The 17,020-nt window shown below is 44.7% G+C and overlaps 1 protein-coding gene across 8 annotated transcripts in view; it reads left to right on the forward strand.

Annotated features, from left to right (window-relative positions):
* Positions 1-17,020, forward strand: part of LOC310845006 (uncharacterized protein) — a 448,061-nt gene that overhangs the window by 414,529 nt on the left and 16,512 nt on the right. Inside the window, exons 9-12 of one of the 8 annotated variants that reach the window (XM_083739867.1) lie at positions 3,826-3,937; positions 7,646-7,713; positions 8,921-8,977; positions 13,271-13,442. In XM_083739867.1, coding sequence (XP_083595993.1) covers positions 3,826-3,937; positions 7,646-7,713; positions 8,921-8,977; positions 13,271-13,422 — 389 coding nt within the window. In that variant the 3' untranslated portion in view covers positions 13,423-13,442. Of the gene's footprint in view, positions 1-3,825; positions 3,938-4,019; positions 4,770-5,391; positions 5,479-7,645; positions 7,714-8,920; positions 8,978-13,270; positions 13,443-17,020 lie in introns of those variants that run through there. The other 7 variants (XM_083739868.1, XR_014564412.1, XM_083739871.1 and 4 more) reach the window with 7 other exon arrangements.

The raw sequence follows: 17,020 nt of genomic DNA on the forward strand, positions 1-17,020 counted from the left end.
TCTCCTAAACCCCATAAATTGCTGCCCCCCCTTTCCTGGGTCCTCCTCTGGCCCCGTTGCCTCCATTGCACAATCATCAGGGCCCTGCCAGTCTCTGGCACCCCACAGAGCATAATCCACCAGGAGCTTCTCCCCACATAAGCTTCATTGAGATGACCTGCATACAATTAATGTTGACATACAATGAGCATGTGCTTTTCTCGTTTATCAGAATGTTCACAAAATATTGGGATTGAGGATCACAGCTCAAAGGTAGAACACCTAACATGTATGGGAAAATTCAATGTATGACTCTTGGCATCATTAACTAAAGCCGAGGGGGGAGCCTTTTCCAGTTTGAGGGCCATACGACCTCATAGGCAACCTTCTAGGGGCCGCATGTCAGCAGTGGGCAGGGCTGCTGGCAAAAGTGGGCAGAGCTTTAATGGATGTGACTCACACCTTCATACAAAAGGCTACATTCCAGCCTCATGAACATCAGAGATGTCTACATCCACCCACATTTCTCCATCTTCTATCTAGGCCAGTACAAAGCATCATATTCCAGCCAGGTAAAAGCAGCCAAGGAGGACACAGAGGAGAACTGATGCAGGATGTGACCTGGGGAAGAGGCATGGTCCAGGAGAGTCCTGAGGGCCAGATAAGGAAACATAGAGGGCTGCATGGGAGACCCCAGGCCTGAGGTTCCCCACCTCTGACTTAAAGGAACTTGGGTAGGCGGGCAGGAAAAGGCCACTGCTTGAAATCTCATGGAGCCACCTGGAGTCAGATTAGCAGAATATAGTGCAGTAGGTGGACCCATGGCCTGACATAAGGCAGTTTAATATATTCAACTTTGTTGTGCTTGCATTACTTTGATGCTGAATTTTAGAAATAATTTTGAAGGGGAGAAGGCATGTGGATAACACAGAACATAACCAGCAGTTTCAGAGGCTATTAGAAAGGGAATTCATGAGTTCCTTATACAAAACTCAAAGGAGAACCTACTTCCCTGTGCAAGTTCCCCGTTGGGCATTGCTGAGAGGAACTTCAAAAAGCAGAACCATGACACTCTGGTTGGTGCGAATAACACCCAGCGTCTTCTCGGGACTCTATAAATCTGAACCAGTTTATCAAGCCTCTTGTACTGATTTGGCTGTCACCCAAGGAGCCCTGGGAACTGCAGTTCTGAGAAGAGGCTACAGAGCATTGACAAAGGCTACTTAAGCCCCAGCATTTGGAGCCGGGAAGGGAAGTGTCTTACAATTAAATGGGTTTCAAACTGGATTAAATTTGTTGCACTATGAGACACTGTCTTGAGAACTACTCTGTCCCGATAACTTAATATTTAATTTATGAAATGGGGGGAAGATGTTACACCTTGTACATTTGGGTTGTTGTTGCTAGAGAACCCAACATTTAGAAGATGTGAGACATTATAGAGATGTATAAAATCATGCATGGCATATGGCATAGAGAAAATGGACAGAGAAAGGTTTTTCGCCCTTATGACACCAGAACATGAAGCTGAATGTTAGAAGATTCAGGACAGACAAAAGTATGTACTTCATGCAGTGCATCATTAAACTATGGGATTTGCTCTCATAAGAGGCGCTGATGGCCTCCAACCTGGATGGTTTTAAAATAGGATTGGGCCAATTCATGGAGGAAAAGGATATCAGTGGCCAGTAGGCATGCTGGCTATGTTCACCTCCACTGTCAGAAGGAGTAATGCTCCTGAATGCCAGTTGCTAGAAATTGCAGGAGGGAAGAGTGCTGTTGCATCCAGGTCTTGCTTGTGGGCTTTCCTTGGGTATCTTGTTAGCCACTGTGGGGAACAGGATACTGGACTAGATGGGTCATTAGCTTAATCCATCAGGCTCTCCTTATCCATGCAAAGTTTTGCCAGGAAGACCAGGAGCAGGATCTGGAGTTTAGACGAGCACAAGAACAGGAGGGTCAATGGAGACAAATTTCAGTGAAGAAGGTGGAAGTCACAGGAACACAATGCAGCAAAAAAGATTCCTGTTGTTCAGTTTAGCCTTGATAGCTGATGTGGAAATGTTTGCAGCTAATCAGATTTATCAGGGATCACTCAGCTTCCTGTGGGATTGGATGACCCTTTCACTCTTAAGTGCTGGACTACAGCAAGGACTTGGGAATCTGATGAGCTGTCCAAAAAGATGAACTGTCTAAAAAGACAGCTTCAGGGCCTTAAATGAAAACCTAAAATACCACAGGTGAGACATTTTAGTTGAAATAAAATTATGGCTTAATGAACTTGCATTACTGTTGTTTGGTCTGGTCTGGAGGGAAGATCTGGGTTGCTTGTCAACAGACATGAAGAGTTTCTATTAGAGTAATTTAATATGATTGTAAATTTGAGGCTCTTATTGGGCATGATGTACTCTGTATTGGATGTAACTCTTACAATGTTGAATGAAAAATTGAGCACTGCATGCTGATCAGAGCTGTAGAAATTATCTGTAATGATCAGCTCCTTACTGCTGAACTGGCATCACCTAGAATACAATTCTGTGCATAAAGAGAGAGCAGGAACAGCCAGGGGGACCCACCTTGAAATACCTGCAGAGCAACTTTAATTACCGTACTGCCATGTGCTAAAGCTGCAATCCTATGTACACTTACTTGGGAGCAAGCCACAGTGAACTCAGAAGGGCTTGTTTCTGTGTAAACATGTATAAGACTGAAATGCATAAGAAAAGACAAAATCTCATCCTCATCCCTGGTGACTGACCAATTTGGCCCTTCCTTTCCCCAACATGTGGATCCATTACATGTTCAGAAGTGGCTCAAACATCTTTTTCTTCCATGTGTGAGTAGCCCTACCATCTGAAGCATGTATTTTGGGAGACAACTTCCCAAGTGAAATGAGAGATTGCAAAAGCCCATCTGCCAAAGGCTGCATTCAATGTCATTTGCAGCCCTTCTATTCACATGCTACTTTAAAGTGAGGACTCTTCTTTTCTCCATGATCCAGCAAAGCAGAGAAACTGCTCCCACACATAGGAGTACAGTGGCGTAGCGTGGGTTGTCAGCACCCGGGGCAAGGCAAGTAATTTGCGCCCCCTAACCCATGGATTTGCGCCCCCTAACCTGTGGATTTGCGCCCCCTAACCCATGGATTTGCGCCCCCTAACCCTAACCCCCAGATGTTGCGCCCGGTGTGGCCGGCCCCCCCTGCACCCCCCATGCTACGCCACTGTAGGAGTAGTAGCCAATGTACTCATTCTGTTAGTGCAAGGATTTCCATTTCCGCAGCAGAACTACCCCCTCTCTTCTCCCAGTGTGCCCTGCATCTTCCCCCAATCTGTTTTGCAGGGTTGGAGAAAATCCCATAGCAGAGTGGGGGATGGGGAGGGGAGTTCTGCTGCACAGTCAAAAGTCTTTGTGTTGATAGAACGCGTGTGCGGAATACCGGCCATAACTTTCCTTGCTGGAAAGGAAACTTTATGAAAGGACTACATAGATTTATATGGCACTTCAAAGCATTAAAAAAAAAAAAGTTCCATCTACGTTATCTTGTGCTCCTTGTAACAGTTCTCTTCACATTCCATATGCAGATGGATCGGCATAAAGACTGAGGAAGTGTGAGTTCAATGGAGAAGCAAGATGTGAATCAGAGGTTTCCTGGTCACTACACCACATCTGTGTCAGGATGTACAGTCAAATATGACTAAGGTGCTAGGCCTGGTCCCCATGCTGTGAGGATGTGGGTGTACATGTCCACCTGCACAGAAAAGCCTGCCACAGGCTAGGTATATGCAACTATGTCTGGAGCCAAACTGTTAAGCCAAACCTTCCCACTGATTTTCTTCCCAAAAGGTGTGTTATTGGGGAACAACTCCAGCTCACCTCATAGTTCTTCAGCTGTGTCTTTGGCCTTGGTGCTCCAGCGGAAAAGGCAGGGAGCCCACCTTTCCTCTGAAGATTTCAGGTAAGTAAAATGTCTTTCTCAACCCTGAAGCATCTCATCTGGGTACCAGAATAACTACACATCTATCCTTCATTAAATACAGACACATCTGCCTCAAAACAAGGTCCATAGTAAGCATAAGTGCTGCAAGGAACCGATTCAGTGTCCACTGCTGCTAAGGAGGACTCAGCCCTGTTCCCACCACATTGAATCAACCCACAAGCCCAGGCCACAAAGGTTGGCCCCAGGTGACCTGCTTATTCAGGCATGGCATATCCTGTTTTGCCACCTGAGACAAAAAGGAAAGGTGTCGTCTCAATGCTGCTCTGCCAGTGGTGAAAGAGACGGAGTGCCCATGGGGGCACTACCTCTTGGGGTTCCACCACCTGAGGCAGCTGCCTCAGTCTGCCTCATGGGTGGGCCAGGCCTGTGTTTATTGAGTATTCAACGTTATCCATCTGCATGCAAATGAGCATTCATTCTGATTTGTTTGTGGGGAGGTTTGATATGACACTGTGTCACACAGTGGTGATCCCACCCCTTCCAGTCCACTTTCCCATAACTTTCATTACTGCAGAATGGCCCGGTTTGTTTTGGGAGTGGGCTCGTTGCGCAGGAGTCCAAATCCACTTTATCAGTGCAGCCCACTCCTATATCACTTTAACTATCATGGATTCCTCCTCCCCCCCCTCCTCCCCAAGATTCATGATAACTGGTTTGTTAAGAGCCTACTAACAGCTCTCAGCACCCTTAACAATGGACAATGCCCATGATTCCTTGTGGGGAGGGGGAGGCATGGCTGCTGAAGTGATATAAGAGGGCTTTAAATATACGGTGTTGGTGTGACCTGAATTTGTTGAATCCCACCTGCAAAATAGCAGGTGCGATGAACTGAAAGCAGCTATGCTACACAATGTACCCATCAGCACAACAAACATTGCTCCCTGGAATCTCCAGGAAGGATGGGAATGTCCTCTGCCTACAATCCAGAAAAGTTTCACCCAGTTTGTGTGGACAATAGTGAGCTAGATGGACCAGTGTAACGCGGTATGAGGGAGCTTCCTCAGTTCCTCTCAAGCCATCAGTCTGTCTTGTCATGAGAGGCAGTCAAGGGAATTTTAAAAAACTTTACCTAAGCAAAATAAAGCTAGTCAATAAAATTTGATCATCTCTGAATCTTAAATGTGGCACTCAGCAAATGAGAGTTTAACCGGGCTAGTTCTAGAAAGCTTTGCTTTTTCTACAACCTCATACCACAGCATTGTGTTAAGGCCATTCAGCTAGCTACCAACAGTGGCAGTGGCCTGCTTTGTATCTTGTCCCTGTCTTAGCTTATTATTTAATGGAGGGTTGTTGGGGTTTTAATTGATTGATTGATTGATTGTGTGTGTGTGTGTGTGTGTTGTCATTAAATCTATATAGCAGTTTACCTGTGCAATGTGCCTCGTCAATCCATTGGTCCTTATTTCTTAAAGCAGTGTTGTGTGGTGGTTGGCGACAGCCATTTCAGCTAAACTAACTAGAAAATAGGGCTGACTTCCTGAAGACCCAGAAACTCCATGAACTCAAGCTTCCCCAATACCCCTTGGTCAACATGTCATCCAGCGGCGGACTGCAAACTGCATGCCGCACATCAGAGCATGGAAATGCAGCATGGAGGAAATTAAGGGGTGAAATAATGGAAGGCGAGACCCACACGGGGTATATGTGCCGGCAGAGGAATGGTGGATTTTTGAAACAGTAGATAATGTCTTGGCCAAGATCTCCTTAAGCCTGGGTCTGATGGGTGAGGTCTTTAAGACATCCAAGGCCTGCTCCATTAAGAGCTTTAAAAAGGAACAGCGCGGGCTTAAAGCCAATCCCTCTCTTTAGAGACAACCATGGTGGGCGTAATATGATCGCGGCAGTGCAAGGCCATGAGCAAACATGCAGCTGCATTCTGAAGCCGGGCGCATCAGAAAAGCCTTGTCAGCAATCAACTGTCAGAATAACCAGGGCGTGGGTTGCTGCTGAAGGCAGAGCCCGCGCCAAGACCCCTGCTTCTGAGAGCCAACGTGGATCTGCAGAGAGGATGTTGAATTTGGAATGACACCACGTGCCTCTATTGATGCTAAAATCACTTACCTCCCTGCTTTATCTGTGAACAGAGCGAACAGGTGGTTGAACAAATGGGGCACAACTAGTTTGGCTCTGGGAGGCAACACGAAGCAGTAGCTAGGAATGAATGAAGAACTGTTTTGTGCACCCAGATCAGCGGGGGGTGGGGGGGTGGGATGTGACTCTTGTCTCTGTAAGCTGGGAGGGGTGAAACTGGCATGTCTCTTCCAGAGCCAATTGTACAAGTTACTCTTTTTTATTTTATTTGATAAATTCATATGCCACACCCTCTACTCTCAAAAGTTCCTGTACATTTAGAACTTGTGCATGAGGGATGCACAAATTCTGCCTTTCATGCTAGATAGTTTGCAGCGGGGAGGATGGGCATCTGAAGCAGAGTTTGCTAAAACACTCAGAGAAACTTGCCGACAAGAAAAACAGTTCAACGTGGAACAGACTTCCTCCTCTGCCTTACTGCAGGCATTTAAACAGAAGTTTCATAGCCACTTCTCATGAATGCTGTTGCTGCATCCTATGTTAAATATTCCAATTGCAATGATTCTATATTATATATTTAAATTGCAATGATTCTATATCAGCATGGCCTGACTCACAGGGTTGTTGTGAGGATAAAAGGAAAGAGGAGAAATATTCTTTATTGCTCTGAGTTCTGCGGAGGAAGGACGAGTTTATAAAGGCAAGTAGTAATTGTAAAAATTGTTCCCCTCCCCCGACAAGGAACAACAACAACAACAACAACAACCACCACCACCATGCACTTTCAAGCCAGTATATGAGTGCTTGAGGGCTTGAAACTTAAAAAATAAATAAGTGAAAGCTGAGGTTCTTGGGATGAACAAAATTCTGTGGCCAGTAGCAATTACAGTGCAGGTCTAGTTACAGTACAATAGCACACTGGGGATAAATATTCCCAAGGTACAGGTGGGGAATTGATGTAGACGGAGCATGACTAAATCAGTGGCCCACACAATGAGTCCTTGGCCAAGGGGAGCTTAACCTCAGGTGCCCCTGAGTTACACCTGGGGCACTGATCCCACAACAGCCTCTCACTCACTCACTTGCTGATGATGACTGGTGAGTAATCACTTTCATTTTCCCTTTACTGCATCTCTCTCTCTCTCTCTCTCTCTCTCTCTCTCTCTCTCTCTCTCTCGTTACCCATGAGTTATGATAACATGTAAGCAGCTTATAGAATTCTTATCAGTAGACGCTGAACACAATGCAACAATTAACTCTTAACGACAGCCGCCTCTAACTATGAGTGACATGTCATAAATTATGTTTGAACTGGCTCCTTCCACTCTTGAGAGTCTCTCCGCCACCCAGCCAGACCTCATAAAGTTGCACTCGCAGGCTTAATCCCACTTGGACGGGTGCCCTGCCCCCCCCTCTCTCTCTCTCTCTCTCTCACACACACACACACACACACACACTCCCAGCCCCAAACTTGGGCACAGTCGCCTTTCCCAACAAGGGAACAATCTTTGTTTCTGTTACCTTATTCGGCCAAAGACCTGAACAACTAGCTATGGCATTAGCAGGGCCTGCAGGCAGGACTCTCGGCAGGCCAGCCAACCTCCAACAAACCCCTTTTTATCCTCTGGTTTCTAGGAAGAATTATGATGGCGGTGCCCTGCTGCTGATGAGTCAGATCTGTGGTGGGCCTGGAGAGAAGTCCTGTAAGTGGGGTGTACTGTAAAACAGGGGCTCCCATTCATCAAGGACCCTGTGTGTAATAAACCACAAAAAACGGGGGGGGAGGGGGAGGGAGGAAGAGAAGGGGGGAAGCAGCTGCAGAGAGCAGGAACAAACAACCCAGCTCATTCTTTAGGAGCCAAAAGTTTCTAATTTGCTGCTGGGCGGCTCAGCTCCCTGGCATCCTTTAGGAGCGGACAATGTCTGGCACTTGCTTGCACCCAGTTCTGCTCCTAGAAGTTCTGAGGTCCAGGGAACAGCTTTGTTTGGAACCCAAAATGTAGGCACAAGTTGAATAGAGAAAGAAAAGCACCACTCAAGGACATCAGAAAAAGTTTAAAGTTTCGCTGTGTGGGGGCCCTGAATCTAGCCGACCTACTGGGGGTAGGGGGTGAAATGGTACTTGGCCTTGTCTCTGGAGGCAATTATAAACAAAGCATCATGTGAGCAGTGAGAGAGGAAAGGGAGTCTGATGGATGTATAAGGAAGTTTGTTGGGGGTGGTGGTGGTGAGAGAGTGACATATTCGGGAGCAGCTGAGACCACTGGGTGCTGCTTTTTTCAGGAGCAGGCTAGATATTTCCCCCAGCTTCAAATTGCACAGCCAGTCATGCATCCGGTTGCTAAAAATGCAAGTTTTCAAATTTTTAAAAGTGAAGTACCTTGATTAAAAAGCATATAGAAAAGGAAGGAGAAGAGATGGGTGTCAAAGAGTTAAGAAATATTTGATCTAGGCTTGCATTAAGGGGCCTCACAGTCAGGTTGGAAAATGTCGTGTGAGACCACCTCTCCTATAAAAGAACCCAGAAGGAAAACGGAAATTGCAAAATAAACTGGTGCTTCCTACAGTCCTTATTTTCCAGGACCAAGTTCCACACAAATTGAAAATAAATAGCCAATGGATTATATGTGATGAGTAAAGTAATAAACCAAAACAGGATTTACCTTTGGACTGATCCAAAATGAGAGTGACTGGTAAAATTTGGAGTGAGTTAAAAAGTAATTGTAGATTTTGTTTCTTGCACCAAACTTTTCAGAAAAAGTGATTATCTCGCTTTTCACCCATCACCATGCCTCATTATTCCAATCGCAAGAGGGGGGGGGGGGAAACGCAACAGAATTCAGATTTGTTTTGATAACTATTAATATATTACATGAATGACCTTTAATGCCCATTTTGTGCCTCAGCCAGGTTGCACCTGGGGCAGGTCTTGCCATCTCCCCATCCTTGCTATGTTACTGAAGTTAGGTATGTGTTCTGCAACCGCTTAATGATTGATAAGAGAGCAGATGGCATGAAGACGGACACGGGTTGCAATTCCAGACCATTGGCTCATGTAGTCATTGTTCAGTCAAGCTCAGGGTCCTGACAACTTCCCTCAGGAGAATATGCTTCTTACATGTTTTGAGGTATTGCATTGTACCCAACCCTCAAATAGCAAAATGTACGATCTTGGATAAGGCAATTATTTTAACAGCAGGGAGGACACTTGAAATATGCCGTAGTGTGCAGGTGCCACAAGCCCATGAGGTTGGTGGCAATGGACACCCATTTCATGCCAGCCCTTTTGTTCAGCTTACAAAGCAAGGGCTCTTCCAGAAAGGAGGTGTGTAAAATTCCCTCGTCGATTTCACCCTCCTCCGCCACCTTTCATGGACTTTTTAGTTGGATGCACTGCCCACACAAAACTGACATTGGGGATGGCCTTTTCTTTCTCTCTGGCGAGGGAGACGTTGCTGCTGTAACCACGGTTTGAGGATTAGGCCGAGAGATTAGAAAGGAATCCTTTCATTCTTGGTTTCCCAAGCAGGTGCAAGGCATTGTGGGAATGCCACAGGAAGAACTCCCCCTCCCCTTCCCCACTGTTCTTCACCACAGGGATGGGATAGCACAAATTCCAGGAGTTGTTCTATCACAGCCAAGCCTGGACCCAGCTGACCTCGACGGGAGAGCAAGGGATGCTCAGCAGCATCCCCTGGGATGAGGTGCTTTGTGTGTGTGTAGATATGTGTGAGGATCCACACCCCCCCTCCCCAGATGCATTAGGGTAGAAGGCATTCCAGTGCTTCTGGAATTCCTGCAGGTGTTTCTGAATGCAAAGGGGTCCTTTCAGAGCCTCACATCTGCATCCATCATGTGCATTTGGGCATATGATCGGGCTGTTTGTTTGTTTGTCCGGCTGACTGACGTGGAGTGACTAGGGCTGTTGATCGAAGGTCATCAACAGAATAGCTCTGTTCTCTGGAGTTTACTGGACCCCAACCATCCTGGATGACTCCTGACAGCCTTCTGTTTTTTGGCGGACGCTGCACAGTAGTAGCAGGATTTCTAATAAAGTTGAAAACAATTTGTCTTTTTAGTGTGACAATTGCCTTTGGGGAAGGGGGAGAATGATCTAGGCTGTGCATTAAAAAAAACAAAACTATGAGGCTTAATATATCATGCTGTCTCATTGGCTCAATGTGGGTGACAAGATGTTTTTAAAAGATTAATTAAAAAAAATATCAACCAGAGCGCTAAGTTTTCGTCAACATAAGCAGCAGATTAATCTAATAAAGCACTCACAGATAATTTGGGGGAGGATTTAATTGGCAGGGCTGAGAGGCACTTTTGTGTTTTTTTTCAGAGACCCTCTTAGCTCCAGCACATTTTAGCATAATATGGACCGGAGAAGACAAGATCAAAAATGGATTTTCCTTTGGAGAATTATTGGCAGGGGTTTTGGTTGTCTCTCCCCACTTTTTCTTTTATGAAAATAAACTTCCTTCACGCTTCTTTTGCTATCCTCAAAATATATTGAAGTTTAGCACTATGCAGACTTATCCATAGTTGACTCTTTAATTAGTCAGTTGATCAATCATTGAGCATACAGGCTTAAAGAGAAAAGGCCCTTTGATTGGCTGGCCGTGGAAGCCGCTGGGGTATGTGTAACTCAAGCCACATCTCCCGGCTGCCTTGCTCTCACCTCCAGTACCACCAGCATCCTGTTTTCACTATGAGGGTCTGCTGGACAAAGCTCTGGGATTCAAGCGCACCATCAGTACCAACTTCTCTGAACGCCTAGTCAGCTAACACTCCCAAGAGACAGTCCCAGCACAGCAGAGCCTACAATAGGGATGGGGAATCTTAGGCCCTGAGATTCTGCTCTCCAGGCAATTGGGACTCTCCCCAGGCTACAGCCCTCACTTCCCTGCCATTGCACCCATTGTTTGCCTGGTTAGAACTCTGATAGTGCTTCATGTGCAGAAACCTGTACAAAATGAAAATTTGCATCCATTGCTCTGCCCGTATTGCCTCTATCCCCACCCACCACTGGCAAGTAGCCTCCAGAAGGCTGCTCAGTCACTGTGCAGGACACACAGCTGAGCAGCCTGTTCTTTGGGACAGCAAGTGGGAGCAACTTTAGTCAATCAGCAAAACTCTTTTCACTGCTTATAAAAAATATATCAGTAAAAGTCCTTGTTAGATTATAATTGAATCTCTCTCCCTGGTTTTGGGGAGATAGTTGTGATCAGCAGCAGCCTGCTTTGTTATCCTAGCATGCTGGTATATCAGGCTGTATGCATGATCTCACCCTGCTCTCCTGAGAGCAGAGGAATCATGCTGAGTGGGAGGCCCTATCCCACAAGGCAGTGTACATGGGGAGGTTCCCAGGACCCACTGGTTTCCCAGCCAGGTGGTGACCAGGCCCAGATCTATTAAACTTCAGCAAGGAGGCTGCAAAGTGTGTCCTCTAACCATGCCCCTGGGACCATGACTTGATGATGCATTGAATATGAAGAGCAAATAATGTGTGTGTGTGTGTGTACAAGAATCAAAGCCCCAAATTGAAGTTTCACTTAATATGAGCAGAAAGTGTAAGCAGTAGTTTAAGGATTGGTTGCTAAATGCCCATGAATCAAGATTGCAAAGAAGATAGTAGGAGAACAGGATGAATTTGCTTGTGTTCTTCTTCCCTTCCCATCCCTTTTACCTTTCATGCCATGCATTTTAAAATTGAAGGTCCAAAAGCAGGGACTTTTTATTTATTAATTTGTAGGCTATTATGGGGTATAAATGCTCTGGATGAATGGATCTTCCAAACAGTGTGACTTACAGCACAAACCTAACTTGGTCTACTTGGGATTAAGTTGTGTATAGAACTCAGGGCCTTCAGAAGGTTGCTAGAAAAGGAAGTCCTCTAAATAAACTCGCTTTCAGGATTTGAAAACTGTCTTTCAAAGTTCAAACTTCACAACAATTTCTTTTTTGCCTTTATTTCTTAAAATGCAAGCTTGTTTTATAGCATTTGTTCATGTCATGAACTGATTTGAGTAGTCTGCTCTTTTGATAATGTTTTATAATGAAACACACACACTTTAAACTATTTTCCACATTTCAATCCCTGGCAGAGTGCTTCCTAATGAGCCAGAAATTGAAACTTTGCCTCCTTTGTCCTTAACACTGGAAGCAGAATCTCACAGTAATCCACTGTGGATCAATCAATTGTGGACTGAATCCACAGCAGAACAATTTAACAAGCCACCCAGAAAGAGTGAGCTGTTTTGTAGAAAGATGGGGCCCTACATTAAAATATATATACATTACATTTAAAAGTTTGTTTTTCACAAACTGTTCGGAGTTGCTGAATGATCTCCAGAATGCAAATGCAAGACACAAAATAAAATAAAACCAGGGCAAACCCAACAAATCTAATCATTTCTAGAGATTTTATATTTCTGGCAAGCTATTAAGATTTAAATTCAAGTTGCAAATCAGATTCTCACTATTTCTATCATTGCCAAGGGAAACTTTGGTGAGCAGCCCTACATATTCTTTTCTTTTTTTTTAAATGAAGAGTTGGTGATGGAAGAGTTAAAGATACAATGAAAGGCTGTTTTTAATTTCAGCATGAGCACCACTGATGCACTCTGAAAATCTATCCTGCAATGCTGAAATCCTAAATTGCCAGTACCCTGCACCCCACTGGAGCATTTCAGTCTGCTGTTAGTGATCCTCAGCATGTGAAAGATTTGAAGGGGGAGGTGAGCTCTCCAAAGAGGGGTTGGAGCTTGGGGTCTTTGTAGCCAAGAGGCAAAACATTGTGAACCTGTGGAGAAGGAACTCAGAAACCCCCTTGAGGCATCGGGAAAGAGACAGAGACAAAAAGCCTGTTACATGCTTGCAAATCACTCCACTGCTGTTATTTTATTTGCTGGGGTCCGCAGGAGGATTGTTTCACAATTTTTTAAAGCTTTGTGATCTGGATTCTTTTTCTTCCCTTGCACCCCGTCAGAGTGGTGGAGTACCACTTGCACCGAGAAATGTGCAGAGGAAAAAAGACCCCCTAAAGCTAGGGGGAAAAGGGATGAATTAGAAATTATATTAGGAAAGAGGGAACGAGGGGAAAAGAGAGAAAAGCATGAGCAGATATCCAGGTCAACATTTTGCACCTGCTTTCAAGTTTGCAGGCTGTACTAAAAAATAACCGAAACACTTGTGAAACACTTTGCGCCAGGCTTTCAAAGGCGTGATATCCAAAATTGTTGTTTTAAACTTCAGGCTGCAGATACCTCTCCAACATGTACATGGGAAACTTTGCTATCCATGAAAGTAACATGGGAATTGATGCAAACAGACCAGGCACCCCAAATTATGGCGGATTAACAAGTCAACAGCAGCAAACAAATTTACAGCTTCAGTTTTTTTCCTGAGAACTACAATCCGACAAAATGTAAGCATTCTGATTCCCGCTGATGTCAGCAAGAGAGATTAAAGCTCAAGTAAGCCTCACTGAATGCAGAGGGGCTTCCTTCTGATTAAACATGCATTGGTTTGCATTGTTAGTACCAAATGTATTTTCACCACTGAAATCAGTGGTGTATAAAGTGGTTTACTGTAACTTTGGCTGGATGCTGCCCATTAATTCGTTCAATGCTGTTATATACACCGTAAAATAAATAAAAGAGAGGGCATGGTCTGGCCAGTAATAGAACACTGAAAACGCATGGATTTCAATAGGAGAGAATCAAACATAGGTAATCAACAATGCTAGGGATACTCATTGAAATTAAGAGACCTTCAATTTCAGAGGGTCTACTCTGAGTATGACTTAGTTGGGCATCTCCCTATGTGTTTAACTCTCCCACTGAAATGGATAAGACATGGATGCATAACTTTGATAGACTATGCCCTATGTATTAATAAATGTTTATTGTTTAGCACTGTGATTTAAAATTCTCAAATCGGTTAAGTGCACTTTAAGCAGCAATTCAGCACATGGAAGCCTGGGACCAAGTCCCTTTGAGATTCTAGCTAGACGTGTGCATGATTATGCCTGTAGTCTGTGTTTGAAGGTTGCTAGTTTATACTTGAGCTGCCTGTCCTTGTGCCCAATTAATCAGATTAATTTCATTTGAGTTTTAAGAAAATGATCAGTCCTTTGCTCTAGCTTCCTGATTGTGGCATAGTGTCATCAGAATGATGTGGTTTGGGGCTGATGTGTCTTTCTTTGGAGCAGAAGGCCTAGAACAGGGATGCAGGAACCCTCATGGCCTTCCAGATTTTGTTGGACTACAATGCCCATCATCCCTGACCATGGCCATGCTGGGAGTTGTAGTCTAACAACTCCAGATAGGCCTCATGTTCCTTATCCCTAGTCTATACCTTATGAAACAATGACAACTGACTAAATTGGCAATAAGTAAGTGACACATACACTAGGAGGTCATGATTTAGAAAGTTGGTCACATAGTTCTGCGGGTGCAGATGCTGGAAAGCAGACTTCTGTGTTGAACAAATTCTAGATTAAGGCAGTTACCAACTTCCACTGAAAGTATAATTGGAGGAAAAGTGGGGTTCAGCTACTGAGGGATAGTGTTTTGACATTTCTGAGAGTCTCACTTCTCCCGGTAAACCCAGAAATCACTGGTTGAGACAGTGTTTTAAACTGTTTTTAGTGGATTGTAGTCAGCGCTGGGCCTACTTAGAGTAGACCCATTGAAATTGATGGACCTAAGTTAATTCCAGTGTGCATAATCAGAGTAGAACTGCCATTGGATACAGCTCAGAATGTTTTTAACTGTTTTTCCAATTACTTAAAAAAATTTTTTTTAGTCAGTGTGTTTGCTGCCCTGGGCAGCAAGGTGGACAAGGTGGGATATTTGTTGAAATAACAGCGGCAGCAGCAGCAGCAGCAGCAGCAGCAACAGCAGCAACAACAACAATGCATTCTTGGGGTGGGGGTGGCGATAGCTTAGCGATATGACATTTGCTTTGCATATAGAAGGTTCCTGGTTCAGTTCCTGGCATCTCAATCAAGTGCTAGGTGATGGGATCCCAGATAACCCTTGTTGGTTAGAAGACTACACTGGGCTAGATACTGAGGCAGTGTGGTATAGTGGTCATAGCAGGGGTCAGCAAACTTTTTCAGCAGGGGGCTGGTCCACTGTCCCTCAGACCTTGTGGGGGGCCAGACTATATTTTGAAGGGGGGGAAATGAATGAATTCCTATGCCCTACAAATAACCCAGAGATGCATTTAAAATAAAAGCACACATTCTACTCATGTAAAAACACCAGGCAGGCCCCAGAGATGCATTTTTAATAAAAGGGCACATTCTACTCATGTAAAAACATGCTGATTCCTGGACCGTCCGCTGGCCAGATTGAGAAGGCGATTGGGCCGGATCCGGGTCATAGCCTCTGACTAGGACCAACGACACCCACGCTCAGATTTTCACTGTGCCATGAAACTTGTTTTGAGATTTTGAGCCAGTCATTCTTTCTCAGTCTAGCCTATCTCACAGGGTTGCTGTGGGGATAAAATGGAGGTACATTGCGACTTGCATACTATGTATACTGCCTGATGGAGGATTATAATTTTAAACCCATTTCCTTGCAACATTTCCTCAACTGAACCCCTTCCCCCCTAAACATGTGGTACCTACGGGTATATGTCTCCTTTGACAAAGCAGCTTTTTGTGTTTGAGTGTGTCTTTTTAATTGGGATGGAATGATTTTTTGGGAGGGGGGAACCCATCTCTCACCATGCCTCGGGTAGCGCCACCCCCTATTTTAATACTAAATACAAAGAACCCACTGGATATCCCGATCCTGTCTTTCACCTAGCCAAGCCATGCGATTCTGAATTCATACAGTGGCATTTTGACTTCTAGTTCATCTGAAAGCACTGTAAGATCTTCTTGGTTGTGGGATAGCTTTTAAAGGGCAAAGTTGAGAAGGGGCAAAGCCATTACACTCTTGTTTTTTTCCTCAGCAATAAATTACTTTAATGGTTATTGTATCCTATTGTACAATAAAGTGTGTGTGTGTGTGTGTGTGTGTGGTGTTGTCGTTGTTGTTGTTGCTGCTGCTGCTTTAGGATGCAATCATTCAAGCTCAGCCATTAGAAATAGGTCAGAACTTGAGATAAAGTTTAGATAATACATATGTGCAGTGTGTGGTTTGTGGTGCAGGAGAGAAAATACCAGCATAAAGGGGGCAGGGAAATTTCAGTTGATGAAATCCCTCTCCTGGAGAAACGGGTTTACTGCGTAGTTCCCCCCCCTCCCTGCCCTTGTTCTCTTTAGCCTCCCAACCAGTGTGGCTGGTAAGAAAAGCACTCTGCAGGGTTGGGGGGCGGGAGACAGAACGGAGGAGAGGGAAAAAGAGAGAGTCACTTGCAAACAACACAAAAATGCTGTCTTGAGACAGCTCCAACTTAGGAAGTTGAAAAGAGAACAGGTAATAAGTGTGTAAGCCTGAAAAGGTAGCTTCTTCCTCCCGGGTGACAGGTTTTCGGAGGTATTTGCAAGGTGCCTGAGCTGGTAATTAGCACCCAGAGCCAGATGCAGGAAATAGTTCTGGTCACCTCAGACACAGAATGCATAATAAGCTGAAGGGCTTGCTTTTCAATGGGTGATTGACTCCGAACAAAGGCCCCAAACAGAAGAGAGTGCAGGACTTAGAGAACGGTAACCCAAGAGCCACTGGGCTCCTTTCCCATCAGTTTGCAGGGCTCCCCACCACCACCCCGTCACTCTCTTCTAAAGGCTGATAACATATTAAACATTTTGCAAGGCAACGTTTTCTTTAGCGGAAGAAAGAGCAAGGATCTAATGCGTTAGAAAGAAACGTTTTTGATGGATAAGGGAAACATATACTGTTCGCAGCCAAAAAGAAATCGTCGGTGATTTATTCCTTACAGATACCGTCAGAAGAACTTGCTTTAAAAACAAAACAAAACTACATTCCTTCACAGGGGGTTATTTAGGCAGAAGTCTGCAAGCCACTTGGGACCTAAGTTGATTTT

Source organism: Podarcis gaigeae, assembly GCF_964106915.1.
Source record: "Podarcis gaigeae genome assembly, chromosome: 5".
Lineage (NCBI taxonomy): Eukaryota > Metazoa > Chordata > Lepidosauria > Squamata > Lacertidae > Podarcis > Podarcis gaigeae.